The 24132-nt window shown below is 37.5% G+C and overlaps 1 protein-coding gene across 2 annotated transcripts; it reads left to right on the top strand.

Annotated features, from left to right (window-relative positions):
- The first annotated feature begins 573 nt into the window (after positions 1-573).
- Positions 574-23696, top strand: LOC129272917 (uncharacterized). Of its 2 annotated transcripts, none has more exons than XM_064107595.1 (4): positions 574-681; positions 4022-4170; positions 4528-4968; positions 21010-23696. In XM_064107595.1, exons 1-4 carry the CDS (start codon positions 663-665, stop codon positions 21256-21258), a joined length of 858 nt encoding a protein of 285 aa, XP_063963665.1. In that variant the 5' UTR covers positions 574-662; the 3' UTR covers positions 21259-23696. The 2 variants fall into 2 exon arrangements, with proteins under 2 accessions (XP_063963665.1, XP_063963664.1); XM_064107594.1 differs by lacking the exon at positions 574-681 and adding an exon at positions 1177-1381.
- Positions 23697-24132: the final 436 nt, after the last annotated feature.

Below are 24132 nucleotides of genomic sequence, written 5' to 3'. Positions count from 1 at the left end.
GAAGTTACAAATTGATGCAGAGGTTCGAGCCCTGTTCACGTCTTCCGGATGTTGACGTTAAAGGTCGGTCCCAGACGTAAATAATCATATCTGATTGATACACGTCTAGCAAATTTCAAATACAACACACGCCTGGTCTTGTCACTATTTACGCTCCCGACTTCCGAATATACTTCTGATGTATCAGTTGAATATCAATTATATATCAAACTACCTTTTCTTTAGATTCATCATTCCGTAAGTAATGTTATAATTTAAGACCAATTTTTATTGAAACGTGTGAATGATGTTAAAGACGTCATTAGGTAATTCTTCAGCCCTTTTAATACGCCCACCCGTTTTCTGATAAGCAGTCAGATATTATTTTTTAGCAATTACTCTTGCTCAACACCAGCAGTGAGGACTATTGGTTTTATATTTTGAAACAACTTTAATTAGATCCTAGTACAAAAGTGTTTTCTTTTTAGATTTTTTTTCATTTTCCTTCCTACGCTCCTTCCCCCGTTTTTCTATTTCTGAAGTGGCTTTGTAGTACGCTAGTCCTTCCATGTACATGTCAATACATCAATAGTTGAGTTAATAGCATGCCTTTACAGCGAGATGTTTGCTCTCAATCGTCATGTTACCCGTGAAGGAGAAGCAGTGATCTTGACGCTCCGGCGATGATGGGTAATATTTTGTGTAAGTCTTACTTCAAGTGCTTTTCATTCTCTAATGATTTGAAGGTTTACCCTGCCAAAGGAGTATATTGACAGTTTATAGAGCTTGGTATTAAAGGGTCTGTTGCTTTACCTTTGAACATAGATAGCCGAGTACGCAGGCTGGGATCGTGGAGGTTTCTTCTCTTTCATTTTAAACTAAAGATGAACAAGAAAATGTCATTACACTCTAAAAAAATATTGGGTAAAAATGCTCCATGAGGGTAATTATGTGTCCAACCAATATTGGACTTTTTCTTTTGGGCAATTTACTTATCCATTGTGATACAAATTTTGCCCATTCTAAAGTAATTGCTGCTTATTTTTTAACCTTACTGGACAATTATGCTTCCCGCATTGAGTAAAATACTGCCCAAAATTGGTTGGACACATAACTACCCTCGTGCTGGTTAAAATTTTACCCAACTTTTTTACAGTGTATAATTATGTGATAACTGCTTCATTCTTTTATAGGAACATCATTTTTGGTCGTCATGAGCCGATAATATTCGTTGTACTTTGCTGCGAGTACCCGTCGAAGATGGTTCCGCGACGTCCATGCTGTGACCACGGTGTAATCGCGGCCTCTCGGGCAATATCACTTTTGGTAAAAGTGTTGCCTTGTATTCTTAAAATGAAATCATCTTACATGTTTGATGTTGACGAACATTCAATACTGTCATGTGAGTCTCTAATTGCATTACATTGATTTCCACTATACATACTTTTTACAACGTCTTCAGTGACGAGATAGAAGGCTGTAATTCTAAACCAACGAATTCCCACACTTCGCCCAGGATATCCGGTTATAACATTTCATTAAGAATGTTCTGTTGAGCTTGTGAAGGGCCTTCATGATCTAAGAAAAAGTTCTTGACGTAGGGTTGTTATCTTATGTCTTTGTCCTTTTTCTTTTCACTTCATTCTGTTCGTGAACAGAGCAACGTCTGGTTCTCGTGTGCTTCACTTGCTTTAATTCACCGTATCACTGTACCTAATTCACGGTCATCGAATCCATAAGTCTTTGGATATCATTAAACCTTCAATGCAATTCGTTGCGATCCGACTTTGCTAACCGTTTGAACTATTTTGGCAAATCAAATCTGCTTGATTTAACAATGATATGAATACACTTGAAATTTAGGTGAGGTTTGTCCTTCTCACCGGTTATCGGCTACAAATCGCACGCAATAGTATGATTGTTGCGACGTCACAATAAATCTTAATCTCAATCTCGATATCAGTGCAAAGCAGGGAAAAGCGATGAGTACGAAGCGGTAATTCCGATTTTACTATGGCTATTCAGAATCTTGATCGAACAAAAATAACGGATCTATGTAAAGATCGATTGGTTAGTATGATAAATTTTCAATATCAAATCGCAGCAGATCGCATGGCTTCGTAACCTCGTTCCCATCACTGTCGTGCGATCCTTTACGACCGCCACGATTGGCCTTTCGTAACTGATCGCTAAAATTGTTGAGCCATTCAAAACCTTTCTACGATGTACACGATTACCACGACTGATCTGATATGATCCGATAAGATCACTACGATTACTCCACGATCAAGTGCGCCATTTGAATCGTGGCGCAATTCGTGACAGTGGAAAGTAGGTACAAACAAATCATTTGTTCTAGTTGCCGTGTGGGAGTGGCTGACGTCACATAAAAACACAAGTCATCCCGGGTATGAAGTTATTCCTTAAACAAGAATAGCTGAAGCGTTGTGATGATGCATAAATAGAATCTGTTTGAATTTATTGTTCGATTTATGTCGACATTTAAAATATTCTCGATGTTATATACAACGTGAACTGCATGGTGTTTTTTAAATGTAGAAAATTCGTCTTGTTTTCTCTGCTATCAACTCGTCGAGAGGAAAAACCTTTGAATGCTTCATAATAAAAGCAAGCAGAAATGAAGGCACATTCTCCTGCACGTGAAAGTATTATTTTATCAAGAAATGTCTATCCTTTTTTTATATATATATATATATATATATATATATATATATAAAGAGGATATTATGAACGATTGGTTAAGCCGTGGAAATTAAGACGTTGGTGTGAACAAGGGCGATACCACGGGGGCGGCCTTTTATTATTTTATTATTATTATTATTTATTTGGCCATAAAAAACATAAAAAAATTGTATAATGTAATTACGAAAATACCATTTGAAATTGGATAATTGAATATGGATAAGTAGAAACGAAAGAAAAGAAGAAAATAATAAGAAAATGTTTTTTTTCCATGGGCCAGGGCTCGCAAAAGTAAAATTCAGTACTATTGCCCAGAGGCATGCGAGCCCTCATGGAAGTTTTATTGAGAGAGTATTGCACAATGATTTGTCAATGAGTGAAAAAAAAGTATAAAAAGGAGGCAAAATAAAAGAAAATGGGGAAAGGGGGAAAGAAAGGAGAGCATAGATAAAAGGTTTTTATTGATTTTTAACGCCATAGTATCTTGTTATATAAATGTAAGGAAATAGTTTCGTCTTCTTTAGATCGTCTTGCACCCGCCCCCAATATAAATGTCCTAGTTCCACCTTTGAATATGAAAGTGGGCGTTGTGGCATGCGCCTGTAATCCAAGCTATGTGGGGAAGTTACACATTGATGCATAGGTTCGAGCCTTTCGTTACGTCTTTGGGATGGTGACGTTAAAGGTCGGTCACAGACGTAAATAATCATATCTGATTGATACACGTCTGACAAAACTCAAATACCACCATTTGAATATGAAATAGTGAAATGAGAATCGATCAAATAAAGGATAAGCCATATTTTTGTTGAATTCTATTCAACTGACGCTTATACAATGTCCATAAACTAGAAAAATTATATAAAGAGTAAAACACAACCACAAATACGCGCGCCCACACAAAAACCAGAATGTACGCTTAAGTATGCTATAGGGACATGGCTAGGGACAGCAAAAGCAGTTGAACGAAGTTATGTTCAGCATGTAAATCTACCTTAACCTGAAATAAATTTAGTTCGATCCGATTATCAAAATGCCAATTTAATTTTACAATTGTGGCTTTTACTTAAGACAAATATTCATGTGTTCAACGCCATTGTCCAGTTATGTTCATTTTTGGACGAAAAAGATGAATTCAAAACAGCATTCTTACAAACATGGCCAACGCTATATCAAGAATGTTGTGGCGTATATATATATTCATCCAAAATGCTAATTCTTTAAGATTGATTTTTACCAATCTGGCTTTCATTCTTAACCAAACATAAATTGCTGTTTCCTAATTCTGCTCAGTTTTCATTATAACTTAGCAGCATTCTCATTTCCTATTTGTCCTCAGATCGCGGGTCGATTCGTGAGGAGAAGGTACCGAACCGTAAGATGGGTTACGAGAGACGAATACTGAGGACTTTATTGTCAATTTCTATAGTTTTAGCATCATTCGTCACAGTCTATGGGGACAGGGATAACAACTTTATGCAACAAAAGGTAACATGAATATCACTTTTTTTAAATCTACTTTCAAAAGAAAGCTTAGACACAAATAGTTAATTATGATGCATGATCGGATCTTTCCATTATATGCAATTTTCCGTATTGGCTAAGGGGACTTTTATACACATGAATTTAATTGATTTATAATATAATTATGAATACGACGAGTAAACATCGGTGTCGAGGACAGGTAATCGGTGAATCCGTAAGACTTATGAATAAACCTAATGACCAAAATATAAAGTATTTTGCTCATCCTTGATTTGCTGTCCTTTTTGTTAAAATACTTCTGAAATGCTAAATATTGGGCTGAAAGATGGTGAACCAGTTCTTTCTTTGTTCTCTCCTCAGCAATTCAGGAATATAGTACCGTCACCGCTTATCCAAAAATGGCGGGAGAATCAGATGGGGCCGTCAGAGGAGAAGATTAGCAACGAAGAGTGGAAAGACGAGCTTCTTAGTAATCTTAGAAACGTGCTTAGAAAACACAACCCATCATCACGAAGCAGAGACAGGACAGACATCACCGCTTACGGCCTACAAGAACCACTGCCGCAGCTTCCTGCGGACGTCTCGGCTGATCAACTCTTCATATTAGAGGGCGCTTCACCAAACTCACCTCTAGGAAACTACGAGGCGGAAACACCCATTGATGAGGACAAGAGAAACGGATTTTTCTTTGGAAAACGGAATGGATTTTTCTTCGGCAAGAGATCGGGTAGCGAAGTATCAGCGACCAAAGTTGATGATGACAGACTATCGAAATTCGAATCGTCGGGATCGTTTGATAAGGTGGGTGATTAGGGATATTTTGTGACTAATACATGATCTCCCTTATAATATTAGATTAAATATTTTTTTATTTCCATCCCGACATTCTTGAAGTATGAGGCTTAATAAGTAAACTCTATTTGCCCAGAGATAAATAGGTAGCCCAAGTTAAACTTTCACAGGCAAAGATTAAACAGGAAAATGAACCGGAATCTACAGGATTGTATGACATAAGTTGTGCACCATTGTCAATGTTGAATTGGTGGGAGATGGCTGATAACAATGCAATCAAATTGAACAGCTTCATCGTTACTTAAGATGATCTTTGAAGGTTTCCATGGAGGAGAGAATAATGGAAGTTTTTACGGTAAACGCAATGTATGTAGTCCTGAAAAGGTCTCTTTGTTATTCTTTTTGATTGTATGTAAGCTCTGCAAAGAACTGTTAACGACGTTTCGACCAGCGTGTTCTGGTCGTATACCCGAGTTTTCAAGTGGATCATCATTCCTGATGACGACCTGGGTGGTGTTTCATAAAGCTGTTCGTAAAGTTGCACACAACTTTAAGAACGACTGGAACATGTTCTTATACACTCTTAAAAATGTTGGGCAACATACGGTCCACACAACAATTGGTTAAAACTTTATCCAATTCTGGGTAGTTTTACACCAATAATGTGTGCTTTGGGTGAAAACTACACAGTATTGGTGTAAAACTACCCAGAATTGGATAAAGTTTTAACCAATTGTTGTGTGGACCGTATGTTGCCCAACATTTTTAAGAGTGTACATAAGTCAGCTATATAGCGATATATCATATAGCACAAGAAAGGGTCACCAGTCGTGCGTAAAGACATTCGTAACTTAAGAACAGCTTTATGAAACGGTCCCCTGGGGCCCGTAACACAAAGCTTAGCAATAATCGTAGAACTATTTTCTACGATTGATTGCATTGACTACAATGCACAATCGTGAAAATCGTGAAAAAAAATAGTGAAAATCAAGCGTACGATCAATCGCTAACCTTTGTGTTACGGGACCCAGGACGCGCTGGTCGAAACGTCGTTAACGGTTCTTTTCAGAGCTAAAATACAATTAAGAAAAAACAACAAACAGTCCTTTTCAGGACTACACACGTGACGTTTGCCGTAAAAAAAAGAGTTACCCTTTGAAAAGATATTGATCTCATAGTAGGTCCGATAGTCTTGCAAATCTTACCTTCAATAACAAGTTTATCTTCATCTACCATACGAAACAGGCCTTAAATCCCTCATGCATTATTAAATATCCATAATTATGATTAAGAATTCAACATGTCAAGTCATAGCCCAGTTGTCTCATTTAATTTCAAGCTTATGTAGCTTGAGTTGCCTACTGGGGATCCATAATGCCACAGGCAAAACATGAATGTGCCGGATGAGATTTTAAAAGTGAATCATGAATTCATTGGTCTATTAGCCCAGAAAATCCAGAATCTCTAATGATATTTACGAATTGGAAACATCACAATTTAGATACCAAAAAAGTCAAGTCATAAAATTTATCTGTATAATTTTGCGGAAAAGCTTGTGTTACATTCGGAGTAATTTTGTGATCTCGTGACAAAAGTGGGAATGCCTGAATCTTTAAACTTTACCGCATTCAGAAAACTGTCCGTAGCCAAAGTCCAAGTTATCAGATTTATTACGTATCCCATTTTGCCATCTTCTCAATTAAAGAATAAGAATATATTGACTGATTTCTTTTGCCTTCCATTCACATCACCCATCACGTCCATTTACTCAATGAAAAATGATGCAAATTTGCCGACAAACAAAACTCTACCGGCAAGTCTTTTAACCGTAATAATGTCACACTTTCACCGTACATTAGGGCTTATAACTGTAGCTCATGGCCTTATTTCGCTTCGACAAAAACACATTTGGTCACTTTGCCCCATTTGCATGTAATTCATCAAGTGAATGCTTTAGACATATTGTAAAATACAACGAATGTGAATGAGACAATGCCAGCCTGATTTTAGCTGCCGTCAAATGTTTTAGCTAATCTAAGATACCGCACTTAAGCATGTATGACGTGACATGATGTGCAGACTTAACCACTTACATATCTATAAAACCTACAATCTATAGAGTTCACCTTAAAAGATGGGTAACTTGTTCGAAGTTACTTGAGATTCATAAGATCATTCAAATATGATGGTTTGTAATGATATGTCACAAGCCATCTATCAGTAATATTTGTTTGGATGGGTGTAGTGGTTTATGAAGTTTACTCTCAGTCTAGAGGTTTGAAATCATACCAAACACACCGCCAGGTTAGTGGGCACCGGAATATTACAAATGGAAATACGGTTTTATAGAGGATAGGTACTTTTCTTCTTCTTGTGTATACTCCTCAACGTCCCTATCAGGAACCACCCGAGGAGGAATTGGGAGTGCGCACTTAGTTTATTATTAGTCCTTTTTGCTTAAGTGTTTGTTGCGAAAGTATATGGTTGCATGTGTTCTGAAGTTATCGGAGACTGAGATTGACTGGATGTCGGGGGGTAGAGAATTCCAGTCCTTGATGGTACGTGGAATATATGAGTTTTTAAAGCAATTGGTGCGAGTAGAGCAGTGGATGAAAGATTTTCCGGATGTGCGTCTGGTAGCTCGAGTTGCCGGACGTAGATAGTCCGACACCGGCAGGGCCAAGTGCCCCCCCCCCCCAGGCCTTGTGCAGTATACCAACCCTCGAAACTTTCCTTCTTTTCGAAAGGAGATCCCATCCCAACCCCTGCATTAGTTTTGTAGCACTGGTGGTTTGTCTATAGTCATTACATACCATTCTGGCTGCCCTTCTTTGCACCTTACCAATTTCATGAATATGTTCTTTTGTATATGGGTCCCAAACACTAGAACTATACTCTAAGATTGGTCGGACTAAAGTTGTGTAAGCTGTAGCTTTTGTTTGTTTTGTGCATGATGTCAAGTTACTGTTAATAAAGCCGTTGACTTTATTTGCAGAAGTTGTGGTTTTGGAAATATGCTTGTCCCATTTAAGATTTTGAGAGATATTGACACCAAGGTATGAATGGTGAGTGGTCTCCTGTAGATCTACGCCACCCAAGTTGTATTTGGTTGTGAAAGGTGATCTAGAAGAAGTTATCCTAAGAACAAAACATTTCTCTGGGTTAACTTTCATTTGCCACTTATTTTCCCATGCAGAAAGTTTGTCCAGGTCATTCTGAAGTCTAGTAGCGTCGTTTTGGGATTTGATGTTAGAGTATATGATACAATCGTCCGCGTATAGTCGTACAGTTGAGGTCAAGCCGTCTGGTAGGTCGTTCACGTAGATGATAAACAATAATGATCCGAGCACTGTGCCCTGCGGGACGCCTGACTGTACCCTAACCCACTGTGAATATCCCCCCCCCTAATACTACTCTCTGGTATCTATTCTGTAAAAAAGATGAGATCCACTGATTAATCTTCCCATTGATACCATATTGCTTGAGTTTGAGGAGAAGTCGTTGATGGGGCACAGTGTCGAAGGCCTTAGAAAAGGCGGTTATTATTATGTCAGTCTGAGTCCGTTTGTCAAAAGAAATAGAGAGGTCATGCATGGTTTGTATGAGCTGTGTTTCGCAGGAATGTTATTTTCTGAAACCATGCTGACTTTACATTGCTGTGGCCTAGATAAATTATCCAGTGGTAACCACATCGATTTTCGTATGATGTTTAGATAGAATCCATGTAATCATGCATGGGAGTAGGACATGTCTCCAAACTGATACATATTGATTTTTTTTATTATGGTCAATTTAAATAGATTCTGTAATTTTACACAAAGATTAGCGCTAATGTATGCCAAAAATATGGAGAAAATCAAGGGTAGTCGCTTTACTTAAACCAGGCAAAGACACAGCCAGCCAAAAAAGCTACAGACCCATATCGCTGCTCTGTCACACATACAAGCTCTTTGACAGGCTCCTTCTCAATCGCATTGCTCCCTTTGTGGATGAGCTTCTTATTCCAGAACAAGCAGGATTTAGGCCAGGAAAGTCCTGTACTAGTCAACTGCTGAATCTGACACAGTACATCGAAGATGGTTTTTAGAAAGGGCTGATAACTGGAGCAGCCTTTGTTGACCTCTCTGCAGCTTATGACACGGTAAATCATCTGATACTCACGAGGAAAGTCTTTAAGCTGACACAGCTGATCCAGAACATGCTCTCACACTGACGTTTTTTGTGAATCTTGGTGGTCCAGCAGCAGATGGTGGAGGCAGAAAAATGGTCTCCCACAAGGAAGCGTCCTCGCCCCACTCCTCTTCAACATTTACACGAACGACCAAAAAATCCACCCAATTATTAAGAGCTACCTGTACGCTGATGACCTTTGCATTACATTGCAGAAGCAGTCCTTTGAAGAGGTGGAAAAAGCACTCAGTGATGCACTGGCAGGCCTGACCCCTTACTATGCAGCAAATCATCTCCGGGCAAATCCAGAGAAAACCCAACTCAGTGCTTTCCACCTTAAGAACAGAGATGCAGACCGGAGACTGAGGGTCAGATGGTATGAAAAATGGTTGGCACACACCAGCAAGCCTATCTACCTCGGTCTCACCCTTGACCGTTCCCTAACATACAAAGAATATGTTGCCAAGACAAAGGCTAAAGTTGGAGCAAGGAACAGCATCCTGAAAAAGCTTGGCAATACGAAATGGGGAACAGATGCCAAAACCATCCGTACAACAGCTCTTGCTCTATGCTACTCAACTGAAGAGTATGCAGCTCCTGTCTGGTGTAGGTCATCCCATGCTGCAAAATTTGATCCAGCCCTGAATGCTACCTGCAGAGCAATTACTGGCTGCCTGCGACCAACAAGAGTAGATGATCTTTACCTACTGTGTGGCATAGCTCAGTCGGTAGAGCGGGGGTTTCGGATTCCGGTGACCCGGGTTCGATTCCCAAGTGGTGCGCTAGTGCCCTTTGGTAAGGCATTTATCCTCATTACCAGGTCCCTCGGAGAGGACCTTAAGCCGTTGGTCCCCTGGTTGCTTGCTCACAGGCATTCGTGCTTTCTTAGCAGTCAGGTAAAACAACCTCGGTATAACATAACAACCTCGGTATAACAACATAACATCAGAAGAGAGGTTGCAGCACAGGTTGAAAAAAACTAAACAAGAAGATAATCCTCTTCATCCACTCTACAACCATGAACCCGCCAAAAAGATACTCAAATCAAGACGTAGTTTCCTTCACTCGACTGAACCCCTCGATGGCTCTGCTCACAATCAAAGGGTCAACTTATGGTCCCACCACCTCCAGTCTGTGACGCACAAGCTTTCCTATGGACCTAGCGAGTCACTCCCCCGGGTTCAATGGCCAACCTGGCTATGTCGTAATCGCCTACGGTCTGGGACAGGACGGTGCAAAGTCCTTATGCAGAAATGGGGCTACAACATAGATGGGGACACTGCTTGCGAGTGTGGGGAGGATCAGACGATGCAACACCTTCTGGTCTGCCCCCTCCTACCAGAGCCGTGCACTGCCGAAGATCTGGAGTCCTTTAACCCCAAAGCCAGATCCTGTACCCTCCACTGGACAGGTCTTGTGTAGTGACCTGACAAGAAGAAGATGTATGATTATATTTAGTTTCATTTTTCATAAATATCATACGAAACTAAAAACTTGAAGAAAAAAAAAATCGAGACACATGATTTTTAAATCGTTTCCATAAAAAAGGAATTTATCCCGGCCATTACACTGCATAAGCTCCATTTTCAATTCAACATAACAGAGAGTTTCGCAACGGGGACGGAGGCAAGAACACAGTAAATAGATTGAAAATGCCCACAAGTCATATGACCAAAAAAACTTCGAGGTCTTTGTCGAAAATTTGTAAACAGGAACAGAAGTTTCGTCCTAAGTTTCAGAGTTGTCGAAAAAGTGGAAATATGTCGTTTGCCCAGAGTTCAGGACAAAACTTCTGTTTTGATTTATCAATTTTCGTCAAAGACTTCTTGTGTCGTAGAAGCGAAACTCCCTAATTACGAAACCTGTTAAGACTCAAACTGACGTTCTTTTAACACCGACCAGTGTTGTCTAAACACCTTTTTGGTGTTACTGAGCCCAAACCTCTATTACTTTAATACTTCTCTGGGGTCACATACCAGGCTACCAGGCGGCTGGTGCTGGATTAACACAAAGGTTTTGCATTGAAAATCCATATTGGTTTGAGAGAGCAGGTTGTTTAGGAGCAATTAACCCCAATATCGCTGGTCGCACCGCGCCCAATTAATTGCACCAGTTTTGTTTCAAAGAAGTGTGGAGGTTATTGCATTAGCAGTTGTGATTTATACCAATTCTGTTGATACAGACTCCCTGTGACCTAGATGTACACGCGATCAGAAATCAGAACAAGATACTCCCCTTTAATCTATGGCAGAAACCAATCAATGGCTATTAGGGATAAAACATTGGAAAGCTTAAAACCGGCTCCGTGCCCAAATCACACTAAACAGCGCCTTGGATCGAATACAAGAGAGCAATATAAGACCGAACAATAATAATGAAGATCATTTTATCTGACTGAACCATGCCACATTGCTGCGTGTTGGCTCAGGTCTGTTAATGGTATTATGGAAGTATCATAATTATAAGTATTTAAGTTGTGAAATTTTGAACCAATATTTGGAAACGATGATCTGTTATAACTTCGGAAATATAAAATGTCATTTTTTACTTCCCTTAAAGAGGTAGTTTTGTGATTTTGAAGTGGTGTCAACATATCTAAAAAGATAAATGTAAACGTTCCTAGTTGTATTATCATACGGGATTTGAGTTTTTTTTTTTTTTTGAAGCGCGAAGTTTCCAAAATGGATTAATGAATGCTCGATGTCTACAAGAACTCGAAAAGTAAATTAAACGTTTTTTAACAAAAAAAGTAATTCGATTCTTCACCACTTACACTCGACAACCCTCCCCTGTACTAGCATAATCGTTTGAATCCGGCATATCTCTGATGATCGTCAGATTTTTACTTTTAATAATTATAGAAAATATAATATCAGTGATAGTGCCTCTCTTTATTCATTTTTCAATTTATTCACATGTATTTTGGTGTGGTTTCCCTGATATTTGTCCTTTCATGGCGCTTTGCGCTTCGACTAATTGACAACTTACACGCCGATCCAATCCGAATAATTGCCCCGCTCAAGCGAGAGTAATGTCAAATTATTTAAAACGGAATTATGATTATGATGTAATTCCGTACCCGCTCAAATTACTACGGAACTCGGTCAATGCACTTCTTGGTGCGATCAAGCCAAGCCTATATACACATCCAATTGGGACTACTTCGCATTGAAGCAGAAAATTACACCAAAGCATGATAAAACTACACTTAATCGTGGCGTTATCCCATTTATAAATTTCATCACACATATACCTAGTTATTAATCAGTGACAAGCATCCCGAAGTACTCCTGGTATTCAATGGGAGCTCTTTTTTCATTGTCACGACTCTCTACTCTGTTATTATGCAGAGAACCTAATTTACGAAGTACTCTATTCATCAATATTGTATCTGTTTGCTAGGTTTATATATATGAGAGCGTCGTGATTAGTCTCCAAAGTCCAGTCACACCGAAAGAATCTATTCCAATCTGATTGATGGTATATCATTGGTAATAATTGTATTAGGTTGGTCTATATGGGACGGTTCCGTTGGTGCGGCCACGACAGAAAAGTAGTATGACAATCTTGAAGTGGCGCAAGGACCATCAAACCTGCCTTGCGAATCTCGCTATCTGCTTGAACCGTATTAATAGTGCCTTATCATACTTACAGTTTAGGCCCTTTAAAAGAAAATTTTAATCTTGTGGACCTAATATTGACTGATTGAGGCATTTAAATGAGTTGCTATTTAATACAGATTTTAACTGTTGTATTTTGAACGATAAAAATCAAGAATCTTATACTTCACTTTTCACAATTTCAAATCTCCGTTTATTTCTCTTTAGTTCGACAGAATTAAAAAAAGGGTTTGTACGAACTTTGTCACATACCGCACAAAAGTTTACCACGTATGCTTCCAACCTGTACACCCACATTCGGAAAAATTTCTAAAGTTGTATTTTGCCTCTTGGGAGCCTTTTTTCTTTCTTTTATAGCTTTCGCAAATCGTTCTTGTGCGGAGTCCCATTTCAGGCTTGACACCCAACTTGTCTGACAAACCTGTTAGAACCTTCTCCCGGAGGTGGGGGAGGGGGTGGTACTAACAATGTATTGGGATACGGATATGTGCCGAAATAAGCAGACTGTTGATTTTGTAAAAATGTACATTGTGGTATCTAACTGACACCATTTTTATGATCATCTCGTTACTATATACGGGTCGTGTGGTCTAGTGGTTAGAGCATTGGACTCATAATCGCAAAGGTTGTGAGTTTGAATCCCTACTCTGCCATTGTCTCCCCTTTGATAAAAAGGCCCGAGAGTAATATCTGTCGTCTATAAGGCCAGCCACTATGACTGATTAACGTAGACGTAAAATGATTCCTAGGTAATTGGTTATATACCAGCTTGGCGTTAACCAGCAAAACGCTGTCCTGCCGAGTTCCTACGGGAGTTACCATAAACAGAAACAGAATTATATCCGTTCACTCCGCACTTTCTGTTTTTCATTCTTTTATATTTGATTTTTGGACAGTAGTAAGACATCGTGTTAAAGTGAAAATGGTTGGGAAAGAAATGTTCAGGTGTTACCATTTATGGTAATCATTCGCAAAAAACATTAATGGAGACGAAAATAATAGGGTGACAGAATATCGGATTTTCATAGATGTTAATTTGAAAGGGCCCTGTTGGAAGCGCGTTGGAAGTTATTATCACAGATGGGATGTAAAAGACTGAATAAAGAGTAGATGAGAGGGGAAATGGGAGAAGAAAATGAGAGAGGGAGTTGAGGAGTCTAAAAGACTAAATCAGATATCATTCGTATCCCGAAGGCCACACATCCCTTCATTTCGGAGTGTTTTCACGGGCCACGTTGCCCTTGGTTACCTTAACTCCCAAGTGTTATTTTCATCAACAGAGTTCAATGATGATATTTGGGCGAAACATCCGTCGTCAATATCACGAAAGGGCAGGAAAAGACTTTAATTAAATCAAACATCATCAGCAGCAGCACACTGTATGCAGCCGACGCCGAAAGAACCCCGGAAATTCCCTGAGTTTGATCCCCCATGACATTTTGCGTGGTATTGCTCGCGGTGTTTTGGATAACCTTTTTTCCATTTAATTTCAAAATTTTTATCACTGATATACACATACATCATGTAATCATATCATTGTAAAACACATTTAATCTAATGAAAATACTATATAGTTTGTTTATTTCTTATTAGGTTTCTTATTTATATAACCTGTTTTCTTATTAAAACCTATTTTCCGAATATGACCTTAATCAAAGTTGAATCGAACTGCCAAGATTATTTTGATAAAGTCGATCCTAATCTCTTTTACTCATTTAATTTGTTTGTTTAGGGAGGAGGGATATAAAACCACTTAATATAAACCTGAGATGGGATAGAAAATTCAGGATGCATTCTTCGTATAAGAGAGGTTTTGAATAGGCTACGTTGTTTTAGGGACTTTTATGAAAAATTTAGATTTTCACAAAGAATAAATCAACGAAAAGTGGTGTATCTGTAGCTATCAAACTTTCTTTGAAATAGGAATGCAAGAACGATGAACAATAATTTGATTTATTATATACTAAACACGTATTCATGTTTTAACTTACCTTTCATGCGCCACTTAAAATTAAATGAATATAATTACATTATTTGTTTTCATTCAGTTCAGCCAAAGACCAAATATCATCTGAAAGAAGGGCAGTGTGTCATCCGACCATTCGAATATTGACGAGTATTTATCCCATTGATCCTTCGCTATGCTTACTATACTCCATATTGTCATGAACGAGTATTTTTTTCAACGATTTCTTCTTCATGAATACTATTATGAACGCATGTGACTAAGAAGAGAATGAAAAGCTCAACAGAACCGATAAAAGCCAAGTTACCATGGCAACGGTTACCAAGGATAGCTATTTCAATGGTCGAATGTAATTATTTGCAGGGAAATGTACATTATTAAAAATGATTTCATGGCAAGTTAGAGATGATATGAGATATATCCTCGATGGTATAACAATGCTAAGTATTTGAGGTCATCGGTTTAAGAAAGCTTGCTTTACAACCAAAAGAATGGTATTCGAAGCAGCCACTTGCGCAGAAGTAATTAGGGCTGCGTTTTATCTATGCTAGATGAGATATAGTATCAACTTTGATATTTTTGTATGAAACCTCGACATTGGAAGCTTCACATGTAATGAATTGCAAGATGTTGTAAAGTTTTCATTACAATTTAATTAATAAACAAAAATCTAATTTACCATATCAAATGAAATTTGAAACCAAACTCCAAAACAATCATGGGCACGGTAAGAGCTGATAAAGTATAAGAAGTATTTTAAAACGACAATAATGGGGATGATGATAGCGATTACGATATACTTATTATCATAATATAATTAAAATGATGATGATAATATCAATAATGTATGAAGAAGATTAATAATCATAGTAAATAAAATCAATAAAAGAATTCGATTTTTATTTTATTTCACCCAATGTTTTGTGCAGTCCAGTGGCGTATTGATCCGTACAAATTTGAGGGGGACAAACGTGATTTATGGAACAAAATTGCTCAAAAGTCGGGAGAAAAAAAAAAACGAAAACAGTAAACCTGAGTTGTGATGGATTATATTTATAAAATAATATTATATTTAAACCCTTTTTCTTTCCTGATCTTTTTTTACTCATTTCCCCATGCTAGAAATGTTCATATGTCGGCATTTATTTCCAATACATCGTCTTCTTTATTTTGTTCTCATCTTTTTGCATTGACGCCAAATGGCGACAATGTCTTCTTCCTGTTCTCCATTCCGATTCCGCAATCTTCTTTTTTTCTTCCGCCAAAATCCCATTCAGTTAATACATAGAGATTGTGGCTCCTGCTCTGGCCTTGTTCCTCCTCCAAATTCTTCCAAATTTGGTAGGAATATTGTCCAGAACCCCTAATTGTACACCTTACATTCCGTTATCCAAAATCGTTCATGCGTGACCATCCATGCACCATTTTGTCCATTTCAGACCCATTTTCATACCATTCCTAATTCTATCGAATCTCCCTTATCCTGCATGGTACAGACTTCTAACAAATTGTTGTAGATTGTTTAAGAGTTGCTCTTTTATCTGCGATACATAACATGCCCTTCGAAATGCCATTTTCATGCCCTTAATTCATATCCGAAATAGTTTACCTTCAAAAACTTCGTATTTATTGAAATGCAAAGTCATAAAATCGTGTAATGGCCATAATTCTGTGTTTTCATTCATTTTGGTCTCATATTTTCAGAGATTGCATTATGGTATCATCTGTCATAATTCAAGCATCAATGACTATTACTTTTAGAAATAGCACCCTCTAATGTTTTGAAAATGTTTATCTTCGATTGACCCTCATTGCGTCATGCAAGGTCAAACCCGTACCCTCTCTTGGATTTGAGTTCTTCAAGTTATGCTCTTTGAAGGCATTAGCAAAAATATATACTTTACAACTGACAAAATATATATCAAAAGTGCTCCTGAAAATCTCAAAATACGAAAAAATGCACAATAATGTCAAGAAGAACTTCAACTCGCTCGCACTTCTTTATCATTCGAGCGAAACCTTTCCAACTTGGCAGATATCAGGATTGATGTATACCACAACTGTTCTTCGACCTTTTTGACAGGAACTGACAAAGAGCTGACGTCAGCTTAAAATTATCGCGAAAACCCTTCATTTTTTTATTCATTACTTTATATTCCATTTACTTCCGGTTTGTTGCTTGCGCACAAATAAAGCTGGTAGCAATGTCGCTGCATTGGAATTTACTTTACATTGACACCAAATACGATATAAGTTATAACATTAAATTTTGAGATAATCCGATTTGATCACGTGGCATACTATACAATGCATAGTTTATCAGCAACATAATTATACAAAATGTCTATGGCAGAAATCGGCTCCTAGCGGAAACCTAATTTCACATAATTGTCATGGAAGTTACTGCATATGAATCATCCTCTACAGTATAGAGTTTTCTCTTTTTTAGTCTGGCTTTGTTTCTTGCCCCCTATTTAATCGATCACATGCATCTATACTTCAATGCGTCAAAACTTCTTAATATAAAAAAAAATTCAACCCAAAACAAATGCATGCATATCGTTTTGATACGATTGCAATTCTAGTCTTACTTATCTTTCATTTTTGTAATATAAAACCCCTGGAAATATACCTTTCATCCAATATTCATGAGAGTATAGAGTAAATTTCTATTGTATCATTTCTCAGTAACGGAGAATTAGATGTAAACGATCGGAGATAAGTGAGATAGCTTGGGAAGAGAATGATGGATCAATTTTAGTTGAAATTGCTTTCTGATTGTCGACTTATGAATACCGAGGGTTGCGTATATAGCGTGGGTGTATTCAATTGTCACATTGGTTTGATTGATGGGAGCATCCTTTAAGCCAAGAGAGTTGCTATCAAGAGACAAATCAATCCGCCACTGCACCGTATACACTGTCAATGTAATTCGCTCCCTAATAAACCTGTCTGCTGTGATTTAATGCTATATGGTTGGCGGAATCCTTTTTTATTGGTAGTATTGGACTGCAGGACTGTGAATAATATAACCATAGAGCTATTACAATAGCTCCATGATATAACCTATATATATATAAACGGACATTTAATCAGAATATGGAACTTATTTTAATTTTTTCGAATACGTGAAATACATGATTAAAAAACGAAAGCCCAATAGTCCCATTTTTAAATTGTTATTCCATTCTTATTTCATTCTTTATCATGTATATATATTTATATATTGGTAGTGGTATGATACAAATAAAACCGCTACCACTATATACCACCGTCACCATCAACATCTTCATCATAATCATCATCACCACCATCATCATGATAATCATCAATATCATCATTATCATCATCATCATCATCACAATCATCATCAACAGCATCATCACCAGCATCACCATCATCAAAACCATCATTGTCATAACCATCATCACAAACATCCCCATCATCATCACGATCATCCTCCGTGTCCTCCTTCAACATCTTTTCCACCTGAACGAGTTTACACTTTCTGAAATTACTTCAAAATTCTCAGTTCTTAATCTTTTGGTCCATGGTGCTTATATGCTTAGAAATCCCATTACAAAACTTAATGCTCTGCATAATCACACACTTTTCATATCCCCAACGACGTGAACTGACGAAATGACGGATTGTTGCAATTATATTACAAAAAAAGATCAGGACTATAATAGAAGCTCTTCATCAATTGAATCAGCAATGGTATACAGAATCAAGAGATCATTTCAAGTTTACATTTTCAAATTAAATGTTAGTTTAACTATTTTATTTTCCGATCATTCCGTCGAATCAGGTCGATAGTCTTTTGTTAATACTTCTATCGCACTTAATTTCACTCCACGGTTCATTAAATCATTTAGTTTATTAATGTTGCATGTGTCACTATCAACGTCACCCAACACTGCAGGTGTCATGTGCATTGATTTATTGATTCACTTTGCTATATTATTCATCGCGTCTGACGGAGGGGAGGGTGGTCGGATGTAAGAATAATAAAAAAATCTCCAGTTTGAGATGCCATAGTCTTCCAAAATAGCAAATTATCAACACGTTCATGTAGGCCCTAATACCATAATCACACCACCATAACCGAGTTTAAAACTTACCAATGATAAACCATTTAAAACAATGCTACAGTCATACCACAAACCGACTCGAAATCGAGCAAAGGTATGTGATATGTAATGGCTTTGATCGGTCTGGAGCAGTTTCGCCGATGTGGCTGTAGCACGAGGTTCATGGAGCACGTGCCCTGAAGCCGATAACACGTTTCTGTGGAAGATGGCAACGTCCTATCTATTTTAAATGTCTTTGGCAACGTCATAGCAGTTATACCAACATCAATGGAACGAGATTGCTTCACTTTCGGCACGCACGGCATCACTAAACGATGATAAATGTTGCAGAATGATTTATTGATTCATGATTTATACGTGGATAGAGAAACCCAGGTCATATTTGCAATTGCGATCCTTTGAGATACAGATAAAAAATAATATTGTCGAAATGTCATTCACGCATTGGAAAATAATATCCGCGTCTGATCTACCAGAGATGTATATGCCATTCCCAGGTTAGCATTTGGAATGCACAGAATGATGCCATCTATGTACCGTTTTACTCATAGTTATAAAAAGTATAATATTGGATCGATTCGCATTATATCATTATGACTACACAGGGGACGTGGAACGGTTTTGAAAGTGGGGAAGAGAGGCAAAATGGTGGACTTTTCCATGCACAAAAAGGGGGGCGAGGCTGAATCGGGTTGAACCCCCCCCCCCCTCTGGTTCCGCAGCCTCTTTCAATAATAGCGGGAATATGTCTTGTACTACACTCCCCCTTTCTCTCTTACATCCCCCTCTCTCTCTCTTTACGTATAACTTTTTTCTATATCTTATTCTCCGCACCCTCTCCACCCACTGTATCAATTGTCCCTTTTCTCTTTCTCTTTTCTTTTCTTCTTTTTTTGTTTTCTTCTCTTCTTTTTCAATCATATCTCTCTTCTCTCTCACTCTTCCCTTTGAACCCCTTGATATTCATGAACAGCTATAATTCCTATAAGTTTGATTACCCCTCGTCCTATATTTTCTGTCCAAAAAAGCGGATGTAGATGTTTCAATAATTATCCAACTTGCCGATATATGAGAGCGATGTAAACATGACTTTTATCGAACCAACAGGAAATAACGCATTCCGATATCAAAACTATTTCTATAAGAATGACGCCACATCAACATAGGTATTCATTGGTATCTTCCACACGTGCGCTTTCGCTATCACGAGCATGACTGGCTTCATCACAACAGATACCAAATCGTGAATCAGCTAATGTGGTGGCAATTTTCTAGTTCCGTTTTATTTTTTTTTGTGATATATGTAGACCTTCATGTAGATTTTTAAGCATTTTGTGTTATATTCCGCAACGGATGCACAGAGAGAGCTTATATATTGGTACATACTGGACAACCAGAAAGAAAATAGACGTCTTCACCTCAGTTGTAGATTTAATGTAGACAAGAAGCCGAAAAGAGTACTAACCCCTCAACACAGTTATTCAACACTTTTATAACATCGGCCAAGCATTGATTCCCTTTGAGAGAATACCTACTACTCTATCTACTCTCAAATCCCTGATTACACGGTATACATGGTATATATAGAGAACTTGTATACAGCAAGATGATCTTATGCAGTAGAATAATCTTGGTGGATAAAATATGGTATTCTTCCTCCTGCCACTTTATTTTATCCGCTCTTCCCCTCCATGTTTATCTTTTTTTGTTGTTGTTATTTTAGAGTTTCTAGACACTTCACGTCTTTTCGACTATAACTTAAAATTGTATTTCGGCATTTAGGTATTTAAGGAATCCCTTTCGGTTTTTTTTTTATCTGTTAAGTTCAACATTGTTTTACTCAGTCCTCATTTATTTTCTCCCATATCTTTAATTTGTTCATATTATATATTTTATAGGATATAAAATCGTTTTATGTTTCATTATTATCATACATTTATTGAATAAGATATTTTGATTCATTTCAGATCAAACATTGCTGATAATATAGTATCAATTTTAATTAATCAAATTCGTTATCAACTTCAAGTTTATTTACCGACTTGATTCATCGCTCTGCATCACGGTGATATTGCTTGGATTATGCTTTAGAACAGAAAATTGCAATCATTTTGATGTTCGAGTTTTTTTTACAGTAAGGATTAATCATATTTTTCTACCTTTTTTTCCTCCAATCTTTTTTGTGTCTCCTTCTGTGCAGTGCAGACCATGCGGTCCACGAAGTCAGGGAAGATGCGTAATGGTGGGTACATGCTGTAGTCCACAGTTCGGCTGTTACCTGTTCACGCCCGAAGCTGCAGCTTGTATGACCGAAGATGTGTCCCCGTGTCAACTCAATGCCCCTTCCTGTGGCCTTGAAGGGCAGTGTGTCGCAAATGGCATCTGCTGTTCTGCCGCAGAGGGCGCCTGTCACCTTGACCCGACCTGTACGTCGATGTCATTAAATTGATTTTGGACGCAATGGTGTCTTTTCAAAACTAATTATCCCGGTGTACAGTTTTGTCTGACCTTGTAATTTACTTTAGTTCTTATAACATCATCTTTTCCGACCTATCCATTTTTTTGTCGCATTCGTTAGGGATATGCATTTATCACTGTCAGCTAAAGGTTATTACGGGATTCATACGCCGAATTTGATAATTGTTGTATTTTCGTACTCATATCTGAATCCAATGCGCTGGTAAGAATGATTGGGTACAGCTTATACAACAGCAAACTTATTGTCTGAGTCAGTACTGATTTTATCATGTATGTTATCGTGTGTCAAACTATGATCGTCATTGTATGTAGGCCTACTGATAATGTTTGATAATGGCTTATATTTTGTAAAGTCTGAGAACATAATTTTAACAGGAAAACGCGGAAGTGGTTATTATAATAGGAGAACGTAATAAACTGTCAGGGGATGACGGCCCCTTAATCTTAAAGAGTGAGAGTATGTTTCATTAAACTCTCCGTAAGCAATGTAATGTCTTGTACTAAATCAGTTAACCCAATTTATCATTTAGAGTTTCAACAAAGTGTGACAGAATTTCTTAATATCCTACTTAAATGATTACAATTAACAATTTTACAGTCAGAAGATTTAAAAAAGAATTTGAATCTACGTAAACAACAGGTCATGCAGTGTACGTGTAAATTCGTCTGTAACTCACTACAGCCGGTATAAATGTAAACTACAGGTGGTTTTTAAATGGGACCGTTTAGACATTGCAGAGAACTAAATATAAAACTTTATTTTCCTACCTGAATGATCGTTAGATGGAGTTTGAATTGAATGTCTCTCCTGAAAGTTATATTTTCTGTGATCGTAATGTGATTTGCCATCCAAGTATTTTTAATGTTTTTTTCCACCCATTTGAGCTCAATTACATTTTCGTTATGATCTTAAATCATAACTATCCTTAATCGAGTGAGAACAAAGACAAATCATCAACATAAATGTTAGACTCACCACAGATGCAAAACATTAGGTGTATAGTATTTTGCCTGTGACCAAAGGACGAACTGCTGACCGAGAGTTCAGGTCACATACATATCAATTTTAACAAATGAGCGTCATTAATAGGGATAATAAGATTGAAGCGACCAGACAAGGCTGTTAAAAACTATATTATTTTGGTTGCTCATGCAACTTTTCACTGTACGCGCGTACATCGTCCGATGGTGTGAAAACAACCATTTTATACCTACGTGCTCTTATAATAGACCACGGTGTCCAGCCCCCCCCCCCCCCCCCCCGAAGTCAGGTGCCCCTGTAGGTTTAATTTTGAGTAATACAATGCAGAAATACAATGGAATTTTAATGAAAGTTATGAATGGATTACTTAAAGTATCAGAAAATCTCTCACACCGTATCCGTATATCCAAGCTTAGGCGGGCAACCCGACACTTCCATTCAGTTTCATACCGATGATTTTCTAACATCGTACATTGAATTTGAGAGTTCATCTTGGAACACAGACATTTCAAAATGTGACCTTTAGCTGGCGCCATTCAATATCTTTACAGTCACTGGGTGTTGATATCATTATTTCATGCTATGAACTATATTTAAATTTAGTGTATGTTGCATGTAAATATTGAAATTTTCTGTCGTTTATAAATGCGGATAATTATTATAAGGCGTGTGATGATAATTTTAATCAAAAGGGTTTATTTTGTTTAGGGGACTCGGAAAAATAACAGTGTATTCAGTATTTCTTAGTTTGTATTTGAGAAGTGAGGTGGGATGCCGATGAAAATATGAAATCATCCGGGTTCTTAACCTCATTTCAGTTCTCTTTTGTTATTGCAACGTTCAGTATTCTCATGTTTCATCGTATTCATTCTTTGTTACAGCAGCAGTGTATATAGCACATTTGATGAAACATCGACAGACAAGAATATCCAAGCGACGCTCCTAATCATATTGCCATATTTAGTTAGAAAATAATATACGCTTCATATTGAAATGAGACCTAATTACCATTGTTATCATAATCTTCTATTCTGCAAATTCATGCCATATTTTCCTTGAGTGATTTCTTTTGTGAAATAATTGAAGTTTTTGTTCGTTAACTAATTATATATCATTAGTGTAATTATATGTTCGTCATATTACGATTTCATCTTTAAAGTACTCTTAAATAAGTATACAAACATCTGCGAATGCAGAATGAATAGGCTCCATCCTTCTTGATTTCTGTACATGTTGTATCATCGTAATATCAGATACATAAATTGCATGGTATTGAATTATCATATTAATGATCAAACTGATTGTGAGATACATTTTGAATTTTGCTCTGTACTATATTCTGTAGAAGATAATCATCCCCTAATCATCTGACCATTATCAACACGAACCTAATAAAAGGTGCTGGAATTGGCACAGTCACTTCTTTATATCAAAAGTTACATCTTTTTCCTTTTCTCTCTCAATCTTATAGGAATAATGTTGTGTTACTTATGAAATCGAAGTGAAGACCATACAAAATATGGTTCCATGACATTTGCTCCGCTCTAATTTCCACACAGTAATCGAATGACCAACTTCAACCATGGGTTTAACACTATACCATACCCTAAACCTAAAATAAAATCCTATTGCAACACTAAACCTACATCTTAGACGAAATTAAGCCCAGAGAAATTGTCGCAGGAGCAAATGTCGTGTCACCAAAAAGGCTATGCGCCATGGATCTCCTAGGACATGGTGAGGTGTGAAAGGATGAAGAAACTGATAGAGCTAATGGGAGTAAGGATTGGGTGTGTCAATCGTGAGTGTGTGAGCGGGTGTGTGTGATGCCGGTGCTAATGTGCGGGTGTTTTATAATATGCG

Source organism: Lytechinus pictus, chromosome 12 (genome assembly GCF_037042905.1).
Source record: "Lytechinus pictus isolate F3 Inbred chromosome 12, Lp3.0, whole genome shotgun sequence".
NCBI lineage: Eukaryota > Metazoa > Echinodermata > Echinoidea > Temnopleuroida > Toxopneustidae > Lytechinus > Lytechinus pictus.
Note: the sequence above shows the minus strand (reverse complement) of the source record. Positions and strands in the feature narration are given on the sequence as shown.